The sequence below is a fragment of the Chinchilla lanigera genome, unplaced genomic scaffold (assembly GCF_000276665.1).
Source record: "Chinchilla lanigera isolate Chin_1 unplaced genomic scaffold, ChiLan1.0 scaffold00106, whole genome shotgun sequence".
NCBI classification, from domain to species: domain Eukaryota; kingdom Metazoa; phylum Chordata; class Mammalia; order Rodentia; family Chinchillidae; genus Chinchilla; species Chinchilla lanigera.
In genome coordinates this window covers 1,631,302-1,652,246 of record NW_004955507.1, presented here as the reverse complement: position 1 = coordinate 1,652,246, position 20,945 = coordinate 1,631,302, and the positions used below count along the sequence as shown (strand labels likewise).

The 20,945-nt window shown below is 44.0% G+C and overlaps 1 protein-coding gene across 23 annotated transcripts in view; it reads left to right on the top strand.

The window, feature by feature from the left end:
* Sorbs1 (sorbin and SH3 domain containing 1) overlaps positions 1–20,945 on the top strand; it is a 226,481-nt gene that overhangs the window by 196,801 nt on the left and 8,735 nt on the right. For 12 of the 23 annotated variants that reach the window (XM_013506186.1, XM_013506184.1, XM_013506189.1 and 9 more), the window contains 4 exons: positions 3,423–3,469; positions 5,090–5,204; positions 5,339–5,464; positions 6,805–6,999. In XM_013506186.1, the coding sequence (XP_013361640.1) occupies positions 3,423–3,469; positions 5,090–5,204; positions 5,339–5,464; positions 6,805–6,999 (483 nt within the window). Of the gene's footprint in view, positions 1–3,422; positions 3,470–5,089; positions 5,205–5,338; positions 5,465–6,804; positions 7,000–8,966; positions 9,738–20,945 lie in introns of all 23 variants that reach the window. The other 11 variants (XM_013506176.1, XM_013506177.1, XM_013506175.1 and 8 more) reach the window with 1 other exon arrangement.

Here is a 20,945-nt window from a genome sequence, read left to right as displayed (position 1 = left end):
TACAAGGACCTCAAAATTTAAGGATATTGCTATTGAAATATCAGAGAATAGCACTGTTCTGCATGTGCGGGTGGGTTGTGTGAACTGCTCAGTAGTACTGCAGCACCTTGCTGAGGAACTCTGAAAACCAAAGACTCACCCTGAGGCTGAACTTATAAACAACAAGCTAGCTCTCTGAGAGACATTTCATTTGTTCTTCTAATTTGGCATTTCTAAGCTTAGTTTCCAAAATCTTAATATCATAAAGGAATGAAGAAAAACAAAATCTTGAAATGATTTTTATCCAGGTCTTGGCCAACATGTTGGAATCCTTATGTGGGCCAAACGCTACTTTTGGGGGTGGAGTTTATGCTTTGCTAGGTAACTGTTAAGTAGCCTGCTGCTGCTGGTCTCTACTTGGGGAGCGAATGTGTCTGGGACTTGGGGTAGGTGACAGTGTGAAAATGTGACGCCCACAATATGTAATTTTACTGTATAACTTTTCAATATGGTAGGTTAATATTCATGTTTCTATCTTTTGAGCGACAGAAATGTCACTGCCTCCTTTTTTTTAAAAAAAAAGAAAGAAATAGAAGTAAAAGGAGATAAAGAAAAGCTGGGAAAGGGATATTCTGAAGTGTGGAGAAAAAGAAAATGTACCAGGAAGAAGCAAAAGCCAGCAAATGTTACTCAACCGCCAGCTCCTCAGCCTTCAGCGTGGCAGCTGCTGCTCAGAACAACCCTGTTCTGAAGGCTGGGGTGCTGGGTCACCCTCATTTCCTGGCTGCCTGCCTGTGAATGAGCGGGGAGATGGCCACGTGCAAAGGCACCCTAGAGATACGTATGAATGAAAGCGCAGTGTGGGTGAGATAACTGGACAGAGGCAAGCGCTGTCCTTGGGGACCCAGCCTCCCTCCTGGAGCAGCAGTTCCCTCCTTGGGTGCTCACTAGAACCTCCTGGAGACCTGTTAAAAAAAAATTCGTGAGCCCCATTTGCAAAGTTTCTAATTCTGGGTTGGGGCACAGAATTTGCAGGTTCCTAGGTGAGCCCAGGAGAAGGATCACATTTGAAGAATCATTGCCCTAGAAACTGACCGATAGACTTGAGAAAGTAGAGATCAGCAAGTACCAGGTGGACGAGTGTGTGTAGATGTGCTGCTTTCTTGTTCATTAGAACAGGAGTGGCTGCTAATTTTGTGTAAGACTCCAGGCAGGCAGAGACAGGACTGTCTAGGCCATGGATGAGCTGTTAGTGGAAGGCTCTCCCTTACTTATACTTATTTCTGTCCTGGAGTAAGTATTACAGTGTTGCGAGAGGCAGAAGCAAAGAATTTGGTGTCAAGAGTGATAGAAGAATAGAGAGAGAGCTGCTGTCCTTTGTATAGCCGTACATGTGTCCAAAGAGGTCAATGGATTCAAAGTTTCTCAGTTTGGAGTAATGTATGAATTCCTTTTAATGGAAAAAAAATCACCTGCATTATTAACCTAAGCCAATTTATAAATTGAATAGCCAATTTACGAGTTAAATATATACTTGTACAATGTTATTAATGTAGTTGATAGGTGATATCATTTTGACAGAACTCAGTTACCATTCAAAGTGTAAATATGTGCTGCTTTGGTATAAATTTCTTAGTGTTCCCCCAGCTCTACAGCTGGATGACAAAGGGTGATCTACCGACCCTCCCCCCTCACCCCCCATATGCTTTTTTCAATTGGAATCAATAAAATTTTTCTATATAATTGTGGTCATTGGGTTCCCTCTTCTGAACTTGTCATTTATCATTAATATCACATCAATTCTTTTCTTGTCTAACCACAACTGTTTTTTGTTTTTCATAGTACTAGAGATTGATCCCAGGAACCCATGTTTGCTACACAGCTCTCCACCACTGAGCTATACCCTCAACCCTTTGTTTTTCTTTTCCTTTTATTTTCAGACAGGGTTTTTTTTAAGTTGCCCAGAACTGGCCTTGAACTTGAGAACCTGTTGGTATAATAGATGTGTACCAGTACACCTGGCTCATACAACTGTTAAATTATGTTATTGGTTATAGATAGACACCAATATTGAAATTGTATAGCATTAGCTTGATTCTAAGATGATCATTCAGTTGGCCCCTAATAAATATGTGTACAGAGAGAAACATCAACATGAAAATACAAAATTAAAAGTTCCTATAGTGGATTCATGATTCCTAAGAAGACTGATTTCTACTTGATCCCAATATGAGGAGCCTGGAAGTATGGGGCATATCACGGAAGGACTGAAATCTAAGACCAAGCTTGATGAAACTTTTAAATACCATTTTTTTCCTCACCTAAAGTGTTCCTTTTTTCTACTCTGCACCTATCTTCTTGTTTTCGTCATGTTGTTTTTCTAGTCCGAAAGGTCATAGAAGTTGAAGAACCTGGAGCTGCTCCTGGCTGGGGGCAGAATTATACACAGCCAAAAATAACTTGCTCATGTATGTGATTTCTAACCGCCCCCCATTTCCTCTTATATATTACTTTTAAAGGTGAGGAAGAAAGATTACAAATAAATATGATAAATAAAGGTGAACTTCCTAGAACTGGAGCTGAAGAAATTGTCAACAGCAAAAGGGGTTTAGTGGAGGTGTAGCAAATAGGTCTTCCTGACTGGAGCAGGAAGCACATCAGAGAGATAAAGCAGTTAGGTAAGAGCGGGGGAGGTGACCCAAAGACCTCACCTGTGTCAGGGATTCTAAGTAACTGGATCTGAAGGGCAGTTGAGAAACCAAGCCAACATGAGAGCAAATGATGTGCAAGAGAATGTGAGGAATGTTGTGCTCCCGGTGACGATGGCATAGAGTGAAGGGAAGGCCAAAGGAGCTTTGTGCTTGCAGGAACCGGAAGTTGGAGCTGAGGGATGGAGGATGGGCAGGCCTGACTTAATGACAAACTTGATGAAAACATGGAGATGTGACCAAGGCTGACCTCCAGGCCTGGGTGTCTGGGAGGACAGGTGTCTTTAGGAGTAGTGACTCAGCCAGGATGACCTCATAGACCATAAGAAATACTCAGAGTTGAAAATGACATGAGTGGTGTATCGGCTTCATCTTCTTGCAGACCATAGTTCAAGTCAGACAAGTAGCTGCCCCTGAGGAGTGAGGCAGTAGGTAAGGTGCATCTTAGGTCTAATGGCTGACTGGAGTTTTAATAGCTATGGTCATGTTTTAGGGAACCAGTGTTTCTTTCAGATATAAATTCTGACCCTCTTTAGGTAAATTCTTGTGCATGACTCACTGGCTAAACATCCATCTAATAGCCTGCAGTGGTTAGACTCTGGAATTCTTCCCAGATTTCTGTATCAGAATGAACTTGCTAGTGTCAGGTTTTCTGCTTTGCTTTTTAGAAACTTGTAAAGGTGCATTCTTTTTATTGTTCATAAATCATGATTTTAATTTGTTTCTTGTGTTTAGATGAGACCTGCCAGAGCCAAATTTGACTTTAAAGCACAAACACTAAAGTAAGTGCCACCAGTCACATTTACTTGCTTTCTTAGCTATCTTTTTGAAATACAGCAGTGCACTTGTAAAGTTGGAGAAATCATAACTGGGGTTAAAAATAGAGAGTAATCTATGTGCAGGCACTGGTTAAAGTATGTTTCATGTGATAACTCATGTATCCCTTAGGAATCAGGACTGAATCCTATGGAGTAGTTCTGATTATTATCCCCACTGAACAAATGAAACCGAGGGACTTCAACATGAAGGAACTTGGGTCAACAAAATTGACCATCTTTCCCTGGGACTTCTCCGATATTGTGCTGTGCTCATGTATACAATGATATTCCAGCAAAGACTTGAAGTGTATCATGCTGTTGTTGCCCAGGCCTTACCACCAGACCTGGTTCTATGGTTCTCTGCGAGCTAAGAAAGATGGAAGCCCCAGAGGCACTGTGGTATATTTCCAGTAGTTACAACTACAGACACCTCCAGGTTCCTTCCCTCACATGCATTGTCCTCCTACTCAGGGTAGCAGACTTAGAAGCCTGTGCACTTCTAGCAGGGGGAGATGTGCAGAGGGTCTCGCTCCTCCTTGTACCCACAGTTGGAGATTATAAGAGGGGAAAGTCAGAACACACCAAGGGAGGGGTGTGGCAAAAATATAGCTGGCTCGAGACATTCCTTCTCAGAGGGACAAGTGCCACTGATCCTCTTCACTCTTCTTCTGGGATTAGAATCCTGTGTCTAATACAAGACCCACAAAGCTGCCTTGTGCTTTTATTTAGCACAGGGTCGACTGTGTAAAGTTTTCCAGATGTCCCTGTTGTTCAGCCAGCATCTCTCCTGCCGCCTGGGACTTCCTGGCACACTGCAAAGAGGTCACACCCTTCGAAAGTACACTCAGAGACCTTCTCTCCTGTGCTGCTGCTTTGATACATATGAAAACTATGTCATTTTTTTAATTCAAGAAGTTTCAAATTATAATTTTTATTCTACTCTTAAACTTTTATTTTGTTTATAGTTTTTCTCTTTGTCTCATTTTGGAGAAGGGTGAGAAAAGGTCTCCTTTATATAATTCAGACTGGCCTTGCACTCAATATGTAGCCCAGGTTGGCCTCCAACTCACAGGGATCCGTTTCTGCCTCAGCCTCCCAAGTGCTGCGATTATGGCTATGTGCCACCACACTTGGCCTAAGGATAATTTAAAACAATTCAGGCATGTCTTGCTAGACAGAGAAGAAGTAGTGGGACCTAAAAGAAGAGGAAATTTTTTCTTCATTTAATAAACATCAGTTAAGATAGTTGGGTGCACTGCTGTGTGGTGTGTTGATATTCTCTGCATTAAGATAGCATTCACAAAAATGCACTGAGCAAATGGCAACAAACTAATAAGGCTTCTGAGCACTTTTAAGTGCTACTCAGTTTGTGTGTGAACACTCTTCCTGCAAAAGACTGGACAAAATGTGCCGCGTGATGTGATTTCCTGAATAGAGGTTTTCTTCCAACTATGGAGCTCACTCTTCTGTAATTTGTCCCCTTTGAATCTGCTTGAAGTCTAACAAACTTTTATTAACAAACTTAAGTGTCTTAGCCTTGCATATATGAAGCATCTTCTAAATGTTCTGACCCTCTGTCAACAGGGAGCTTCCTCTGCAGAAGGGAGACATTGTTTACATTTATAAGCAGATTGATCAGAACTGGTACGAAGGCGAGCACCATGGCCGAGTGGGAATCTTCCCATGTACCTACATTGAGGTATTACAGCCCCTTGTCATTGTAAGGAAAAGCCCGCTCATGCCCAAAGCACCATTATTTACCAAGTACTTGTGTTTTGCTCCCTTCCATTCCTCTTCCTCTTTTTCCTCTTTTTCCATTTTCTTTTTTTTCAGCTTCTTCCTCCTGCTGAGAAGGCTCAGCCCAAAAAGTTGCCGCCTGTGCAGGTTTTGGAATATGGAGAAGCTGTTGCTAAGTTTAACTTTAATGGTGATACACAGGTAGAAATGTCTTTCAGAAAGGTAAGCTGCCCTTCTCGTCCTGTGCTTTGGGGCTGTCTTGGGTGGTGCCATTAATGTGAGGAGTGTGACACTGGCATTGTCTGACAGTCTGTACCCTTAAGAGATGTACACCAACCAAAACTTGCAGTAAGGGCAATTAGAGAATTTTCTGAGGTCAGATATTTTAAAAGTAAACTCTAGGCTAAGTCAGGGTTTAACCACATTGAGTTCTGGGTTAAGGGAGTATTTCTGGAATCTTGGACACCTTTCATAAACTACCCAACCAACTTTTAGTGAGCACTTAATGCTGTGATGAGCCCTGTGTTGGCATCTACATTGACAGCGTGTCAATGGCTTAGTGCGAAAAACAAGTCCTTTAATATCAGGAGGAATTTGAAAATCTTTGAATTCAGAACCTATAAGTGATCAGCTGTGTATCTTCTGGGGAGTTAAACATTCTGCCTGAGCTCTCATTGCCACATAGATAAAAATAAAGATAAATGACTCTCTGTCCGGTGGTTGTAAAAGGCTTAATGAAGTAGCATCTGGGAAACTGCCAGCATGGCATGCGGCATCTGGTTGGTGCTCAGTAAAGCGGAGATGCCAGTGTTATCACCATCCTTACTGCCTTGGAGGAACTTAGCATGTTGGTTGCGAACACACTTACGCTGTGCAGAGGAACTGTTCTTCCCAAGGATCCACAGCTCTCTACATGTCAAAATTCTCTGGAAGCAACCTAATTGCCCAGCAGCAGAGAATCAGTAATGAAATCATTCATGTGTGTAGAATTCCCTATATTGGTCCACTGAGCTGTACAACACTGTTAAAAATGTAGAATTATGTTTCTTGATAAAGAAGGACGTTCAGTATTTATTGTCAGTCTAAAAACAAAGCATAGGAAAAGGGAAGTACAGTTCCTATTCAATTTGCATAGGAAAAATATGGACAAATCTAATTCATGTGCATAGTTACATGTGGAAAGTGTATATGTCACGATATTTTCTCCAAGCGATAATTGTTTTCTATTTTATGTTTACTTCTAACTTTTGTGTAATAATACATGAAAAATAAAGTTAAAAAAAGGAAGAAAAAGGGAACCATCCAAAGTCTTTACCTTACAGGTCATCTATTTTGCTTCTAATGAGTCAAAGCCACTGCACTTGCCTTTCGCCTTGGCAACATGAATTTGATCTTTTTACTAAAATACTTGAAGATCGCAGTGACATTAACTCCATCAGCAGGGCAGATTGCTCCTCACCAAAGGATGTGATAAATGATACAGGACTGTCCAGGTGCAGGCAGGGGCCTCAGGTTCCTGAGGTATGGAGGGACAAGGACCTTTGTCTTGCTGTGTGTTCCAGGGTGAAAGGATCACACTACTTCGACAGGTGGATGAGAACTGGTATGAAGGGAGGATTCCAGGGACTTCCCGACAGGGCATCTTCCCCATCACTTATGTGGATGTGCTCAAACGGCCACTGGTAAAAAACCCTGTGGATTACATTGACCTGCCTTACTCCTCCTCTCCAAGTCGCAGCGCCACTGCCAGTCCTCAGGTATGTAAGCTCGTCCTCACTGTTTCCTCACTGGAACACATGCTCAGCAGTGCCAGTGGCACACAGCCCCTCTGGGGTGGTTCTGGAGCACTGTGATTATGCACTGCCTGTAGCAACGTAGACTGTACACTAGGGTTTGTTTTTGTGTGTACATGTGACACTTTTCCAGCGCTTGGTAGGAGAAAACTCTCAGGAGGAAATGAAGAACTGCCCTGGAGATTAGGTGAGTAGAGAAAGAGAAACAAGGGCATTTATTAGTTAGGGGTAGAAGTTGGTAGTATTGATACCATTGCTATATCATAAGTCCTACGCTCAGGATGGGTCTATGCCGTGTTGTCAAGACTGGCTTGCAGAAGACAAAAGTAGAATAAGAATGTCATAGTTTCATTCTTAGACTTGTCGACCAGATCCAAAGTATTTGTATAAGCATTCACTTGAACCAGGTTGGAACAGGCACTTACGAGGTATGATCAAAAAACACAGTGAATATTTAATTTAAAAACTTTATTACAGTAAATAACACATTGCAATTAATGTCTCTCAAAATACTCCCTTTCATTTTGAACACACTGATCCAGTCATTCTCACCACTTTCTGAAGCAGTTCTGGAAATCCTTTTTCCTGAGTGTCTTTTAGTTGCAGTGTTGTGACAATCTTGATGTCCAGAATTGATTCAAACCATTTACCTTTCATGGTCATTTTCACTTTGGGGAAGAGCCAGATGTTACATGGTGGCAGATCCAGTGAACAGGGTGGGTGAGGACACACTGTAATGTTTTTGTGAGCCTGCCTTTTGCTTGGATGGCAGTGCACAGCAGTGTTCACCATATTTTTGATCATGCCTCATAAATATACAAAAGAGGACTTCTGGAACTGCAGAATGTGACAGAGGCATAAATGTATTTGTGGTGGAGTTGAGGGTGGGTGGAAGTATTGTGAGAGGGATTGTGTCTTTTACTGAAATAAATTTTTAAATTTGAAATTTGCAATACCATATTTTTCGATCACCCTCATAAGTCTATACTAATCTGTGTTTAGGCCTAGAAAGCTGTTTGTTTTTCTAGACATTAATTATGGAGAAATTTGTTTTAAAATCTGTTACTCCAAACCCATGCCCACTTTCCCAAAGCCATGAAAAAACTTGAACTTTAAGTTCAGGAGAGGTATAGTTGGGGCAGTATCCTGTGGAATAAACTGACCATCTTGCTATGCAAGTTGTAGGGAGCACGGACAGGGGACCCAGGGCAACACTGCAAGGGTGCCTCTTTTATTCTTACCCTTTAATCATTCCCCCCCTCCCACCTGTTTATCACTGACCCCAGTAGAGGGCTCTTGACATAAAGCATTCAACAGACTTCCTGCACAGTGAGGCCCACATCCTGCTGTTCTGGGAGAGGGTGTGAGATTGGAGCAGGACATCTGCTTTGTGATAATGTGGACAACTCAGCTGGGGTTTTCATGTGACTATAACCAAGGGTGATTGTAAAACAGATTGCTGCAGTACTCTTGCTCCTTTCTGGGAGCCTCTGCCGAGCCCCCTAGAGAGAATAAAAGCCCAAGGAAGAGCCAGAAGAGTGGTGTGCCCCCAGTTTTGGCCCAGGGCTCCAGTTGCAGGGATGGCTGGTGGGCTGGGGTGTGGCCTCCCGGTATGTCCCTTTGAAGTCTGAGTCTGCAAGGCAGACTGGCAGCCTCTGTCACTGTCTAATGGGAACATGTCCCATCTCCATGCCGCTTGGCTCTGCTGCTGCTCCTTGCCTGCGTGTACTAGTACACTCACACACACACACATCCCCATTTCTTTCCAAGCCTTGCCAGGGGATTCCCTGCTGGACACCAGAGTGTCCACACCCTCTCCTTTTCATTCCTCTTTGTGCCTCTTGTGATTATTTTCTTCCTTTTTCCTTTATGCTGACACTTGTTCCTTTTACTTCTTCCTTTTGTTTTCTTTTTCTTCTTCTCTTTTTAAGTGCCCCAGTCACAGCAGGATCATCATGCCAGCCCCCTCATCTCTGCCCCATCCCCGGAGAGCCCTGTCCCCTGAGATGCACGCTGTCACCTCCGAGTGGATCTCGCTGACTGTAGGGCTCCCAAGCAGGCGTTCTCTGGCCCTCACTCCACCCTTGCCTCCTCTGCCCGAGGCGTCTGTCTATGACATGGACCACTTCAGCTCGTCAGCGCGGGCCTGTCCCTCCCTGCCTATCAGCCTCCCTCATGGGAGTTGGTCAGATCACTCTACTCCACACTCAGTGGTTTCCCCATTGGCCTTGCCTGCTCCTCAGAAAGCCTACTCACTGGCCCCAAGCTCACAGGCCTCTCTTCATGTCAATGGAGATGGTGGCTTCCACATGCCATCTTCAGGCATTCGCGGAGATAGCTACTCCCAGCCACTCTTTGGGAGCTCTGATAGGGTCATCTCAGAGCTTAGCGGTGCCTTTAGCAGCCAGAGCAAACTGCAGCCCTGGCAAGAAGAGAATGAACAATGTGAAAGAAAAGCAGAGAGCAAGGCAGGTGAGAGATGCCCTGGTGGACCCAAGATCTCTAAGAAGAGCTGCTTGAAGCCTTCAGATGTGGTCAGGTGCCTGAGTACTGAACAGAGACTCTCAGAGCTCCGCACTCCTGAGGAGAGCCGGCCCAGCAAGCCTCTGGGCAGCACTTTTCCAGGAAGGGAGGCGGGGCAGACAGGACTGCATAGAGGTGGCGAGGCTGAGAGGAGAGCTGCTCAGAGTGGTATGAGCCAGGTAGGCCTGCAGCATGACCGGTTTGTACTTGGCATCAAAATTGGTAGGGTGGGCTGGATGTCTTGCCCCTGGTCTGTCAATCAAGGCCAAGTGGATGCTTGTGAGACCTGTTTGCTTGCGTTGGGAGCAAAGCGATATCCCAGGTGGGGAGTGGAGGGGACACTGATTAAAGTGTTAAGGCTGGGGAAAGTTGGAGGAAAAGGTCAGGCTATGTTCTGGCCCCTTGAGGTGATTCAGAAGTATCCCCCTATTGGCTGCTCGTAGCCTGATACAAAAGCCCATGAAAAGGAAGGCCTCCCTTATGTCCCGTTCATGCTTTAGAGATTATCTTTGGTTTGCTCTGACTAACATGGCTTTGAACACCAGGCGTTGGTGTGATGTGCTGTGGTGTGGTTTTCTGTGATGTGCACTTTGTTTTCAATAACTCGTGGTGCGCTGCTAGTGCTTAGTTATGTCAGTCAGGTCTCTGTCCTGTCTTTTGTTTGTGTGGGAGCACAGGCCTTTGTTCACAATGAACAAAGGCGTTTGGTTCTTTGGAGGAGCGTGTGTCCCCCTGACAGGCTTGGGGTCATTAAGTGGATCTGCCAGGGTTTTGAGTGATCCATCTTCTTTCTAAGTCAGCTACAATAATTTTAGAGTTTGGACTAAGGGACCTTCAGGGTATTTTGAGTGCAGAAAATTTTTAAGGGAAAATGAATTTGGCAACTGGACAGATCATGCTTCTAATTTTGGCTGTGTTGTTTACTACCTAGAAAGCAAAAGACTTTGGGCAGCTTCTCCACAGAAAGTAGGCTTGAGTACCAGCTCAGTCCCTTACTGTGATGATGGGAATTATTTACCTTCTCTGGGACTTGGTTTCTTCATCCATAAAATGACGATAGCATCTATCTCATAGAATGATTGAGACGATTTCTCAAAATAATGGATGTTAAGGCTAAGCAGAGCTGGGAACATGAGTGACACTTTGTGAAGGGAAGCTATCATGCTACTATACTAGTGATCTTTTGGTGGCTGGGACCAGGATGTTTGCTGCCACGACAGAAACAATTTAAAAGAGAAAATGTTCCCTTGGCCTCCCAGTTTCAAATGCTGCAGTCCATGGTTGTGTGGCTCCAAGGTCAAGGTGCTTGGCCTCATGGCAGAGGAAAGCTGCCCAGCTCATGGTGGTCAGAAGCAGAGAAACAGTAGAAGAGATCCAATGGAAGGGGCTAGAGACCAGCCAGTCCCCGCTGTCACGCTCCCATGATCCATCCAGACAAACCCAGAAGTGTGCTTTACTAATGCCCTGGGCATGTCAAATCCAATCAGATTGGCAGTCGAGATTCACCATCACTGCAACCATTTTGGGTGATCTAGAATTGCTTCAGAGCTGAGGATATTCTGCAATCTCTTTAGAACCAGGTGGGTTTATAGAGATGTCTCTAAAACCATTTATTTAGTAGCTGTTGTATATGCTGCGCATAATAAACTCTGCTCAAACTTCAGGCTCACAACCTAGTTTTCTTGTGAAGCTTTACTGATTCAGTCTATAAGCATTAATTCAAGACCTGCTGATACTAGCTTCTGGGCAGGGTCCAGAAGTCACTGATCCCTGATCTTGAGGAGCTTATGTTCAGCAAGACAGGCAGGCACAGCAGTGGCACCAGAACAGTGACAGGACCAGAGAGGCCAGAGACATACAGTAATACCTCAGTTCATGAACGCTTCTGTTCACAAATAAAAGCATTCAGCAAAAGTTTGCTTCATTTGCAAACTATACATCAGGAGACAAACATGGCCATAACCATCTTCCCCATGCAAACACAAATGTACCCGTGTTCCCCAAAATTGTAAAACAAATTAAGTTCATAAACCGAGGTACCAGTGTACCAGCCCAGACCTCCAGCTGCAGGCAGTTCACAGGCTAGAATTACCAAGAGAGCAAGGGGAGGGGAAGGGACAAAAAGAGGTGCACATGGGGTTGGGAGGCTGAATAGGAAAGGAAAACTAATTTTCAATAAGCCTGACAATCTCTAGTGTTGCCAGCCCTTGTAGTCCTGCCCTCTGTTAGGAAGCAGCACCGTGGTGTCTCAGAGCACTAGCACCGTATGCAGGAGTGGGATCACTGGAGGTAAGCAGTGTGGGATAGTTTATAAGAAATTGGGCTTGGCCTTTTATTAGTGGGCCCCTAAGCCTCCTTGAGCCACGGTTTTCCCACGTACAAAGGAGGAGTGGAAGTAGACCCCCGTTGGTAAAGTAGTTGTACAGATGAAATGAAGCAATGCATTTGTCAAAGTGGGGGCTTCCTGCTGCCATTGCAGCAGTCTGTTGTCTCATCCCAGAGTGTGGGGCTTCAGGAAGCAGCCCTCCCTGGCAGAGGCTACACCTGACCCCAGAACAGATGCATCCAGAATGTGCATTCTGTGAGGAAGCAAAATGTAGGTCATTGGAACAGGTGGTAGGGTAGCTAGTTGAAAAGAATCAAGTGTCTCTAATGTAGCAACAGTTCACACTTAAACACAAAGCACTAGGAGCCTTCTTACCCTCAGTGGTGAGTTATCATCACAGCCCCGTTCCAGGATCCAGTGTGTATAGGAGCTGCATGGTGCTGAACTTCTGAGTGAGGTTAGGGGCTTACACTTCCTGTTTCCTAGTAAAAGACAGGAATGGAGTAGCTGGCAACACTGGAGTCTTCCAGGCTTATTGAAATTTTGTTGTCCTTCCTGGTGGGCCTCCAGACCCAAGTGTACCACTTCTTGTCCCCTCCCTTGCTTTTGCTCTCGTGGTGCAAGCTTTTTCCAAGGATGTGACTGGCCATTGGTCCCGAGCTTGCTTCCTGGTGCAAGGTGTGAGGTTGTGTGGAGGGCACCTGCCCATGCAGGTCCCCCTCAGCTGCTGTCACTTTCCCTCCTGTGGCAACTTTGGAACTGGGACCCTTCACAAGGGACTGCTGCCTCTCTGGACTTTGTTGGGTGACAGAAGCTAATAATGGAAAGGACTTACATGACTGTTGCTCTCTAATGGTCCTGTAAGGATACCACGACATCAGGCTGTGTCATTTGTTTGGATAAATGCATTCTAGACCAATTTTTGTATGAAGAACACTGCCAGCCATTATTCTCCTTCAAAACCGAAGATTAAGTTCATTGTAGGTTTGGGAAACTACACTGAGTTAATGCCCAGTAAATAGAGAGATTTGTACCTGATAGCCTTAAATGAAATAATAGCATGAAATGTTACGATTATTTATTTTCTTTCAAGCATCTGGTATGTTCCAGGCGCTGTGTTAAATGCTTTAAGAGATTGAGAGGGATGAGTACCATGAGGGGCTTCCCATTGCTGTCAGGAAACTTCTCCTTCCTGGCCTCAGAAAACCACTTAGGGGGCAAGCCAGCCTCGTGTTCCAAAGCCTCCCTGACTTGTTTGTTTGGATAGGTCTCACCTGTCCTTCACGTCTCCATGGATGTTACTTTCCTGACAGCCTCCTCCACCCCTGTAAACTCAGTGAAGCCTCTGACTGTGCTGTGTGAGCCCTGTACCTGGCTTACTTGGGTACTTCTTAGCCCTGTCATCATTGCCCTTTTGCTTGCCTTTGTCCCTGTGGAATGTTAAAGGCAAACCCTAGATCAAGAACTATGATATCTGATATATATGAAAGGTGCTCAGTGAATATTTGTTGAATGAAAAAAGACAGAAAATGACTAACCGCTAAAAGAGTTCATGACATCTGGGGAAATCAGGCCCTTTCACAAGTAAATATAATGCAAGCAAAAGAGTCACAGAAAGTCTACACTGTAAGTTTAAGATGGGGAAAAATGATAAGCAGCAGGAGGAAGAAGGTGGTTATCTGGAAATATTCGTGAGAAAAAAGTAGCATTGGCCCTTAAAGAATAAGGAGTTTTCCAGGGGTAAACAAGAGGACAGTGTGGAAGACATATACCGCAGAGGTAGAAACTGAAAGATGTGTTTGGGGAATGGTGCGTTCCCGGTTTGGGTGAGGCTTCCAGTATCTGCACGTGAACAGATGGGAAACTCCAGGAGGGGAGCTGGGGTCAGAGCTTGGAGGGAGCTCTTTGGCACCTCTGATATTCATCAGCGTCTGCTAACCGTGCGTGGAATCATCCACTTGCAGTCCCTGCTCCACTGCTTTCTGTACCCTTAGCCACCGGCTCCCAGCACTCTGTGTATTTGTAAACACTTCCGCTAAAAAGGCTTGGTTTTGCACTACAAGGTTGCTGTCACGTTGGTTCAGCTGTTCAAGTTTTAAAGTTCAGGTTTTCTTTCTGAATAGCTGAAGTGGGCGAATGAAGTGCAGGTGTCTCCAGGGGCGATGGGGGGAGCGGGGAGAACATCGTGCTGAGTGTCAGGGTACTGATTGGTAGCTCTAGCTCTGCCATTCGCCTGAGGAGAGACTTCAGATGAGTCACTTCTCTTTCCTGGCAGCCTTCTGTCCATGAACAGAAGATCCAGATGAGAGAACTGAAGTCCCTTTAGCTTTGATAGTCTATGATTAGATGAAAATCTTGTATGAATTTTAGTTGAAATGATAAAGAAAAACACAAAATTTTAAGTAGGGGATGCGTTATATACCTCCAGACTATTGAAGAATGAACATTTTCCTTTCATTTGTTTTTTGAGGACAACTTAATTGGAGAAAACATACTCAAAGACACGTACAAAATACCCAAGAGTTCACATTATCAAACATGGTCTTGGATTTTGGTGGACATAATTTTGACCAACAGAGTGTCAACAATTGAACAAAAACATTAAAAGGAAGATCATCTTGGAAATCTGCATCATTACCATCGTCAAATATGTGCTGAGTTTCCCCATGATAGAAGCATTGTTTGCTGATCAGCATCTAGCCAGGGATTGTAAAAGTTGCTGCAGTTTGTGAGCAAGTTCTAAATTGCTTCCTCAAACAAGTTCTAAATTAGGAAGAATCCTTAAAGACCATCTGTCCCACTGGCATAACTTTTTCTGCATCACAGAACGTCTGAGGATCAGAGGCAGGCAGTGTGAGGAGGGTAACAGACCCAGTTCTGCAGAATTCCTAGAGGCCCCCACCAAAGTCCACTCAGGAGCTCCCATCTTGCCATGGACCACCAAGTTAAGAGTTTCTAATCCATTAGACATCTGTGATGAAATGAGAAGACAGAGAGTGACAAAGCAGTTGTAATATAAATTTGGTTTGTAAAGGGGAAGAAACCAGTCAAACAATAAAATCTGATGGCACGAAGTGTATTCAGAAAAGCTAAGTGTCTTCAAAGCACCTGCCTAAGAAAAAGGTAAGAAGAAACTACTGTCTTAGAGAATAAGGAAGCCACTCATCAGAGAGGACAGAAAGAGGTGCTTTGGTGACTTCAGAAGAAATATTCCTCAGCATATGGAAAAAAAGTTAGTTCCCACAAAGATTAAGAACTAAGGCACAGTTTTCTTGGTGGTTGAAATCAGAAATAAAAGGGAGAACATATGATGCAACTTGCAAGAACAGAAAAAGAAATTTGAAATGTTAAGATGCTCAAAAACACAAAACATTTTCCTTTCACTCACTCAGAAGCAGCAGTGTGCACTCCTAAGATGGTGTGAGGAGAAATGTTGCTGGTCAGTCAGTACCCACGTGCCAGCCACGGAGTACAGGACATGTTAAGGTGATCTGTCCATCGCTTCTTTCTTACATGTTCTGAAGTCTCCCTCTGGTAGAGCACTTGGAGGATCAGGGTGTCGCGAGGTACATAGAATTTAGAGTCAGAGAAACAGGTCTTTGAATCTGGGCTCTTCATATTTCCAACTCAGACATGTCGGGTCTCCTTTTCTCACTTGTAAAGTGTGGTGAATACTGACCGCCTTCTTGAGTTACTGTGAGAATTAAATGGCATTCAGTGAACAATGGCGATGAAAGCATGTAGCACAGGTCAGGGAGGTGGGGCTCAGTAGCTGCTGTGCAGTACTGAGGAGCATGGAAAAGAAACCGAAGTCATTTACCTCACTTTGTTCCCCTGCCCCACTTGAGAGAGGGGGTGGGCTGAAAGAGAAGAAAGTAGAAGATCCGAAGCTTACTCCTCTGGGGAGTTGTACAAATGAAGAATTCAGAAAGTTTGGAATTTGCATTCTAGTCAGTGAGTGTTCCTTATTTTCTCTCACCTTGAGGATAAAAACCTAAGCTACTCAGGGAAAGCTTTTGGCTTCTTCAGCCATTAGCACATCTGCCAGTAGTTTCCTCACTATTGTATGACAGAAACAAAGGAGTAGACTATAGTCTGCAAGGAGCAAAACATTGGCTGAGTGTCATGGGATTCAGATTACTACAAAGTTGCTGTGGTAGTTTTGTTTGTTGAGTGGTCTGCAAGATTAAATCTAGGTGGTAAGCAGCTGAACTAACTGTTGATGAACAGTTTTATATTTAAACTGGGATCTTTTTCTTAGTTAACTCTATGGGAGAAGGCAGCGGAACCAGAGGCTGTTTGAGGATACTCCAGAGTTTTCCTGAAACTGTGACTGTGGAGGCTGAATCTGGCTTCTCCAGTTTTCTGCAGAGTGTGTTCCTGCTGTCTTAGGAGCCACAAATCTTCTGTCACCGTCACAGGATGAGCCCTCGCCTCCCACACTTCCAGATGTGAGCTGTCTGTCCATACCCGGGGTGTGTGATCAGAAGCTCTGCCCAGCCCAGTCCTCTGTAGGAGTGTGTGGAGTGCTGCTTCCCTTAAGCCACATCAGCCCTGCTGAGTCATAGCTATTAACTCATAGGACAAGCACACTCCAGTCCTAGAATGTTAGAGCCAAAAATGACATTCATGTAAATCATATCTAACCATACTTAAATTTGACAGCTTTGAAGTCAAACCAAGTTATACATTTTGCTTAAAAGATAATGAATTAATGTGAAAGCCTGGCCTGGCACTCAGGTTTTCTCACTGTCTTACTGCGGGGTCAGTACGGGTCACCAGAAAGGCAGAGAGGGTCTGAGAAAGTGTGTGTTAGGAGGTGACTAGAGGAATCCATCTCTGAGAGATGCTGCCCATTTAAGAGAGCAGTAGAGATTCATGATATCAGTAGAGGGGCTTCAGGGTTATATAGAAGATGAAGGTCTCTATCCTACCCAAATCTCTAGTGTTTCCTGCTATTCCTTTAGCCTGTGTGTGTGATTAATTTTGGACTTCTAAACTTCAGTACACACACAGAGCTGGAAGGGGACGCTTAGTAACTGTAGTGGCATGAAGTGTCTTGTGGATCCAGAGGAATTAACAGCTCCAGGGAGGCTAACATCAGATTTCAGAGGGACTTGTGTGAACTGACGGTAGGACAACAGAGCAGTGGACCAAGAGCCAAGGTCACCCACCTGGCTGCAGCCCAAAAGTGCAACTTGTGTATGAATGCAGAGTTACAGTTTCTCAATCACTGACTATTGCCTGCTTACTATTGATGAAGAGTGTGTGTGTGTGTGTGTGTGTGTGTGTGTGTGTGTGTGTGTATGCTCACAAGTACATTTTAGACTTCTATTTTTCCAAACACATGAAAACTGAATGCAGCTTCAGAGTGTGAAATGTGCTTAGCACAAGCTAATACTGCCTTTGCTCTTAACCCTGGATGAGGTCCTGGTGAGAACATGTGTCCACTCTTAGATGTAAATGAGAGCAGATGTTAGGACGTAGAAGAAGTGAGAGCAGCAATGCCCAGTAGAAAGAGAATTTGAGCCATATACGTAATTTAAAAATTTCTAGCAGCCATAGTAAAAAGGAGCAGGTGAAATTGATTTTAATATTAGACTTTATTTAACCCAATATGCCCAAAAACTACATAGTGAGCTTTTGTCATTTTATTTTGCACTGAGTTTTTTAAATCAATGCACATTCTTACTGCATATTTCATTCATTGCATATTTGCCACATTTCAAGTGCTCAGTAGTCACATGCTGCTCCTGGCCACCATATTCAGCAGTACAGCCTTAGAGGAACAGCTATACGAAGCTATTCAGTGGGCAGAAAGTGAAAGTGGTATCTTTCTAAAAGATTCGAAGACATTTATTACACAGCCTGCATACCCATGTTTATAGCAGCACAATTCATAATAGTTAAATCTTGGAAGCAGCTTATATGACCATCAGCAGATGAAAGGATAAAGAAAATACAGTGTTTATTTGCAGAAGAGTATTACTCTACCATAAAGAAGGATACACTGGAGTCATTTATACGAAATGGATGCACCTTGAGACTGTTATGCTCAGTGAAATAAATCAGACCCAAAAGTTTAAATATTGCATGGTTTCTCTTAAATGAGAAGCCCAACAATATAAATAAAGACAAAATAAAAGACAAGCTAGACAGTAAATAGTAGGGAGATAGACCTTTTTCAAGTGGGAAGGGGATCAGGAAATGGAGGGGGATGTGGAAGAGGAGGGCAAGGGGATGAAAAAAAGAATTGAGCTTTGTTATGTACATGACCAACTCCCCACAAGGCCTGTGATCTTTGTATGGTGCAAACAGGTACTAATGAAAAATAAAAACTGGATTATAAAATGGGAACAGGAAAAGAAAAAAAATATACCTCAAAGGGGAAAATGTCTGAGGGTTAATAGCCTCTGAAGGCAAAGGCTGATCCCTGTGATGGATCTGAAGAGTTTCTGTCTTCTCTTAAGAGTCCACCCCATGCCATGGCCACCTCTGCACACACACAACAACTTGGTTTGTATTTTAGCTGTATGTGATGTTGGTTTTTTTGGGTTTTTTTTGCGGTACTGGGAATTGAACTCAGGAACTTGCACTTGCCAGGCAGGCGCTTGTGCCACTGAGCTATATCCCCGGCCCCTCTATGTGATGTTAATTGAAAGGCAAACAGTGAGAAATTAAATCTGAGCTAATAGGATTAATGTTTATTTGCCTTTCTTTCTGCATTATTTGACAAACACAGCATGAGGCACCTGGCCCTTTCTGCCCCTTAGGAGTAGGGTTACATTGTACCGTTCAGGTGTGAAAGTGTGGCCTGAGACCGAAGAAGGTACTCACTGAGTCTCCACCATCCCTGCAGCAGTGTTGTTCCTTGGATCAGTGCTTGGATGTTATCTTTACTACACATCATACCTTTTAGAGAAGGAAGTACCTCTGAGCACCAGGAGTAGAGCATATTCAAGAAGTTACAGCGCCCGTTTTAAGAACAAGTAGAAGTTAGGTGTTGCTTTTCAGTTAAACCAGCAATCCCATCATAACCCAAGAGGGAGGTGATGTATACGTATTAAATTACTAAGGGACTCAGCATTTATGCTGAGTGGCTTTGCTGTCTTGTATAAGTCTTCAGTCTTCTCCCAGCTTTAAGATTCCCTCTTCTGTCCTCCCCAAGTCCAAAGACTAATATAAAACACAGGTAAGGTTTGTGCTTGTAAAATACCAGGTCCTTCTTACTGTATTTGATTCACTGATCCTCTTTTGGGCACCAACTTTTTGCATCTTTTTTTTTTTTTTTTTTGAGACAGCATCTTGCTACATAGTTCAGACTGGCCTTGAACTCACTATGTAGCCTAGGCTGGCTTGCAGCAATCCTCCTGCCTCAGCCTCCTGAATGCTGGGATTACAGGCAGGCACCACTATGCCTGGCTACCAACTATTTGCTATATGGTGATAAATCCAATAAGAATTTTAGGATTAAGTTGATTGAAGGATGTTGGGGGCTTTTATAAGCTGTGAGGATCATATGTAGAGAATGCACATCCTGTCTTCATATTGATTTGATCTGAGGATATCAGGCCACCAGCTAGATTTTTGGAAATGTGTGTGTGTGGCAGGGGAGACTTTGTGTGTGTGTGTGACAGAGAGAGAGAGAGAGAGAGAGAGAGACAGAGACAGAAAGAGTCAGAGACAGAAACTCTTGTTTCATGAAGTGTGACCAGACCTGTCTTGGCATGCTGTTGGCAAATAATCTCAGATTGAGATAACTGAGGTCCTCTGCAACCTTGTTTCCCAAAGTTAGTTTGAGAATCAACAGTGACAGCACCACCAAATAAAAACACAGTCTGCATTTCAGCAAGTTCCCACATGATGGCTCGCTGTTAGAGCTTGAGATGTACTGCGCTGTAATAGTTTAACTAATAATGGTTAAAAGGAGCCTCAAATCCTGTAGCTACTTACCGGGCAGCTCTCTTCCTCTTAGGTAGCTACTCTTGTTTTTGAACAGCACTCACTTTTAGAAAGTTGCCCTTTTTTTCAGGCCACTCAGAGTGCCAAGAATACGTTTCATTCTTCTGAAAGCCCGCACAGGAGGTGCTTGGAAATGTCCCTTCCTCCCCTGTGTTACATGGAAGCCTTGATCAGAGGATGGGGAACGATGAGTAGAGCCACACACGGCAGCTCTCAGCCATGGGGCAAAGGGGTACAAGTGCTGAGATGCTGTTGAAGGAGCATGAAATGGTTCTGCCTCTTCCTTCACTCTTGCCACAGTTCAAGGGGATGGATTGGAGTGGTCACAGTTTGAAGGAAATTTAGAGAGCCAGAGACTTCCCGAAGAATGAGAGTATAGCAGTGAGGCCTGGCTAGAAATTGGTTCTGCAGAGCATGCTAGAAGATGAGAACATTTACAGTGGAAAGGAGAAGTGAGTGATGTGGTGCTCTACCTCTCACAGTCTGTGTGGCAGCGAGGAGTGCACTAAGCCCCTCTGAGCAGCAGCTTTCTGGGTATTTTAAGAAAACAGGATGATCAACCTGTTGGGCTTTTCAGTAGCATTTCTGGGAGACTCGCTGATGATTATGTCAGTGAGCATACTTGATAAAGTGGAAGATAGTTCAACATGAAAGACACAAAGCAGGACAGGAGTGGAACCCAGACACATCTGTACTTAGTTGCTGTATGACCTCAGGGGAGCCCTTCACTCTCTGTGGGCATCTCTATGAAACAAGTGGCTCCTACACAAACATTTCTAAGGTCCTGGAGTTGCTGTGGACCGTTGCAATTATTGAATGGTACCTGGAGGGTTTTCCAATATTTACTCAAAAAGAATTCCCAGCACTTGGATCTGAGTCCTCTCTGGGGGAAATTATTTCAAGCAGTCTTTCAGTGAAAGCCTGGCCTCCACCATGAAAGCCCTGCTCAAAAGGCAGGTCTGCAGGCCTTCATTGCCCCTGTTTCCATGTCAACGTGGTATTTGGGCTGAGTGATGGTCTCATCTCTGTATCTGCGTCAGGACATGCATTCCTTCTTCTGGGGACAAGCTCTGCCCTATGAGCCTTCTGAACTCCATTC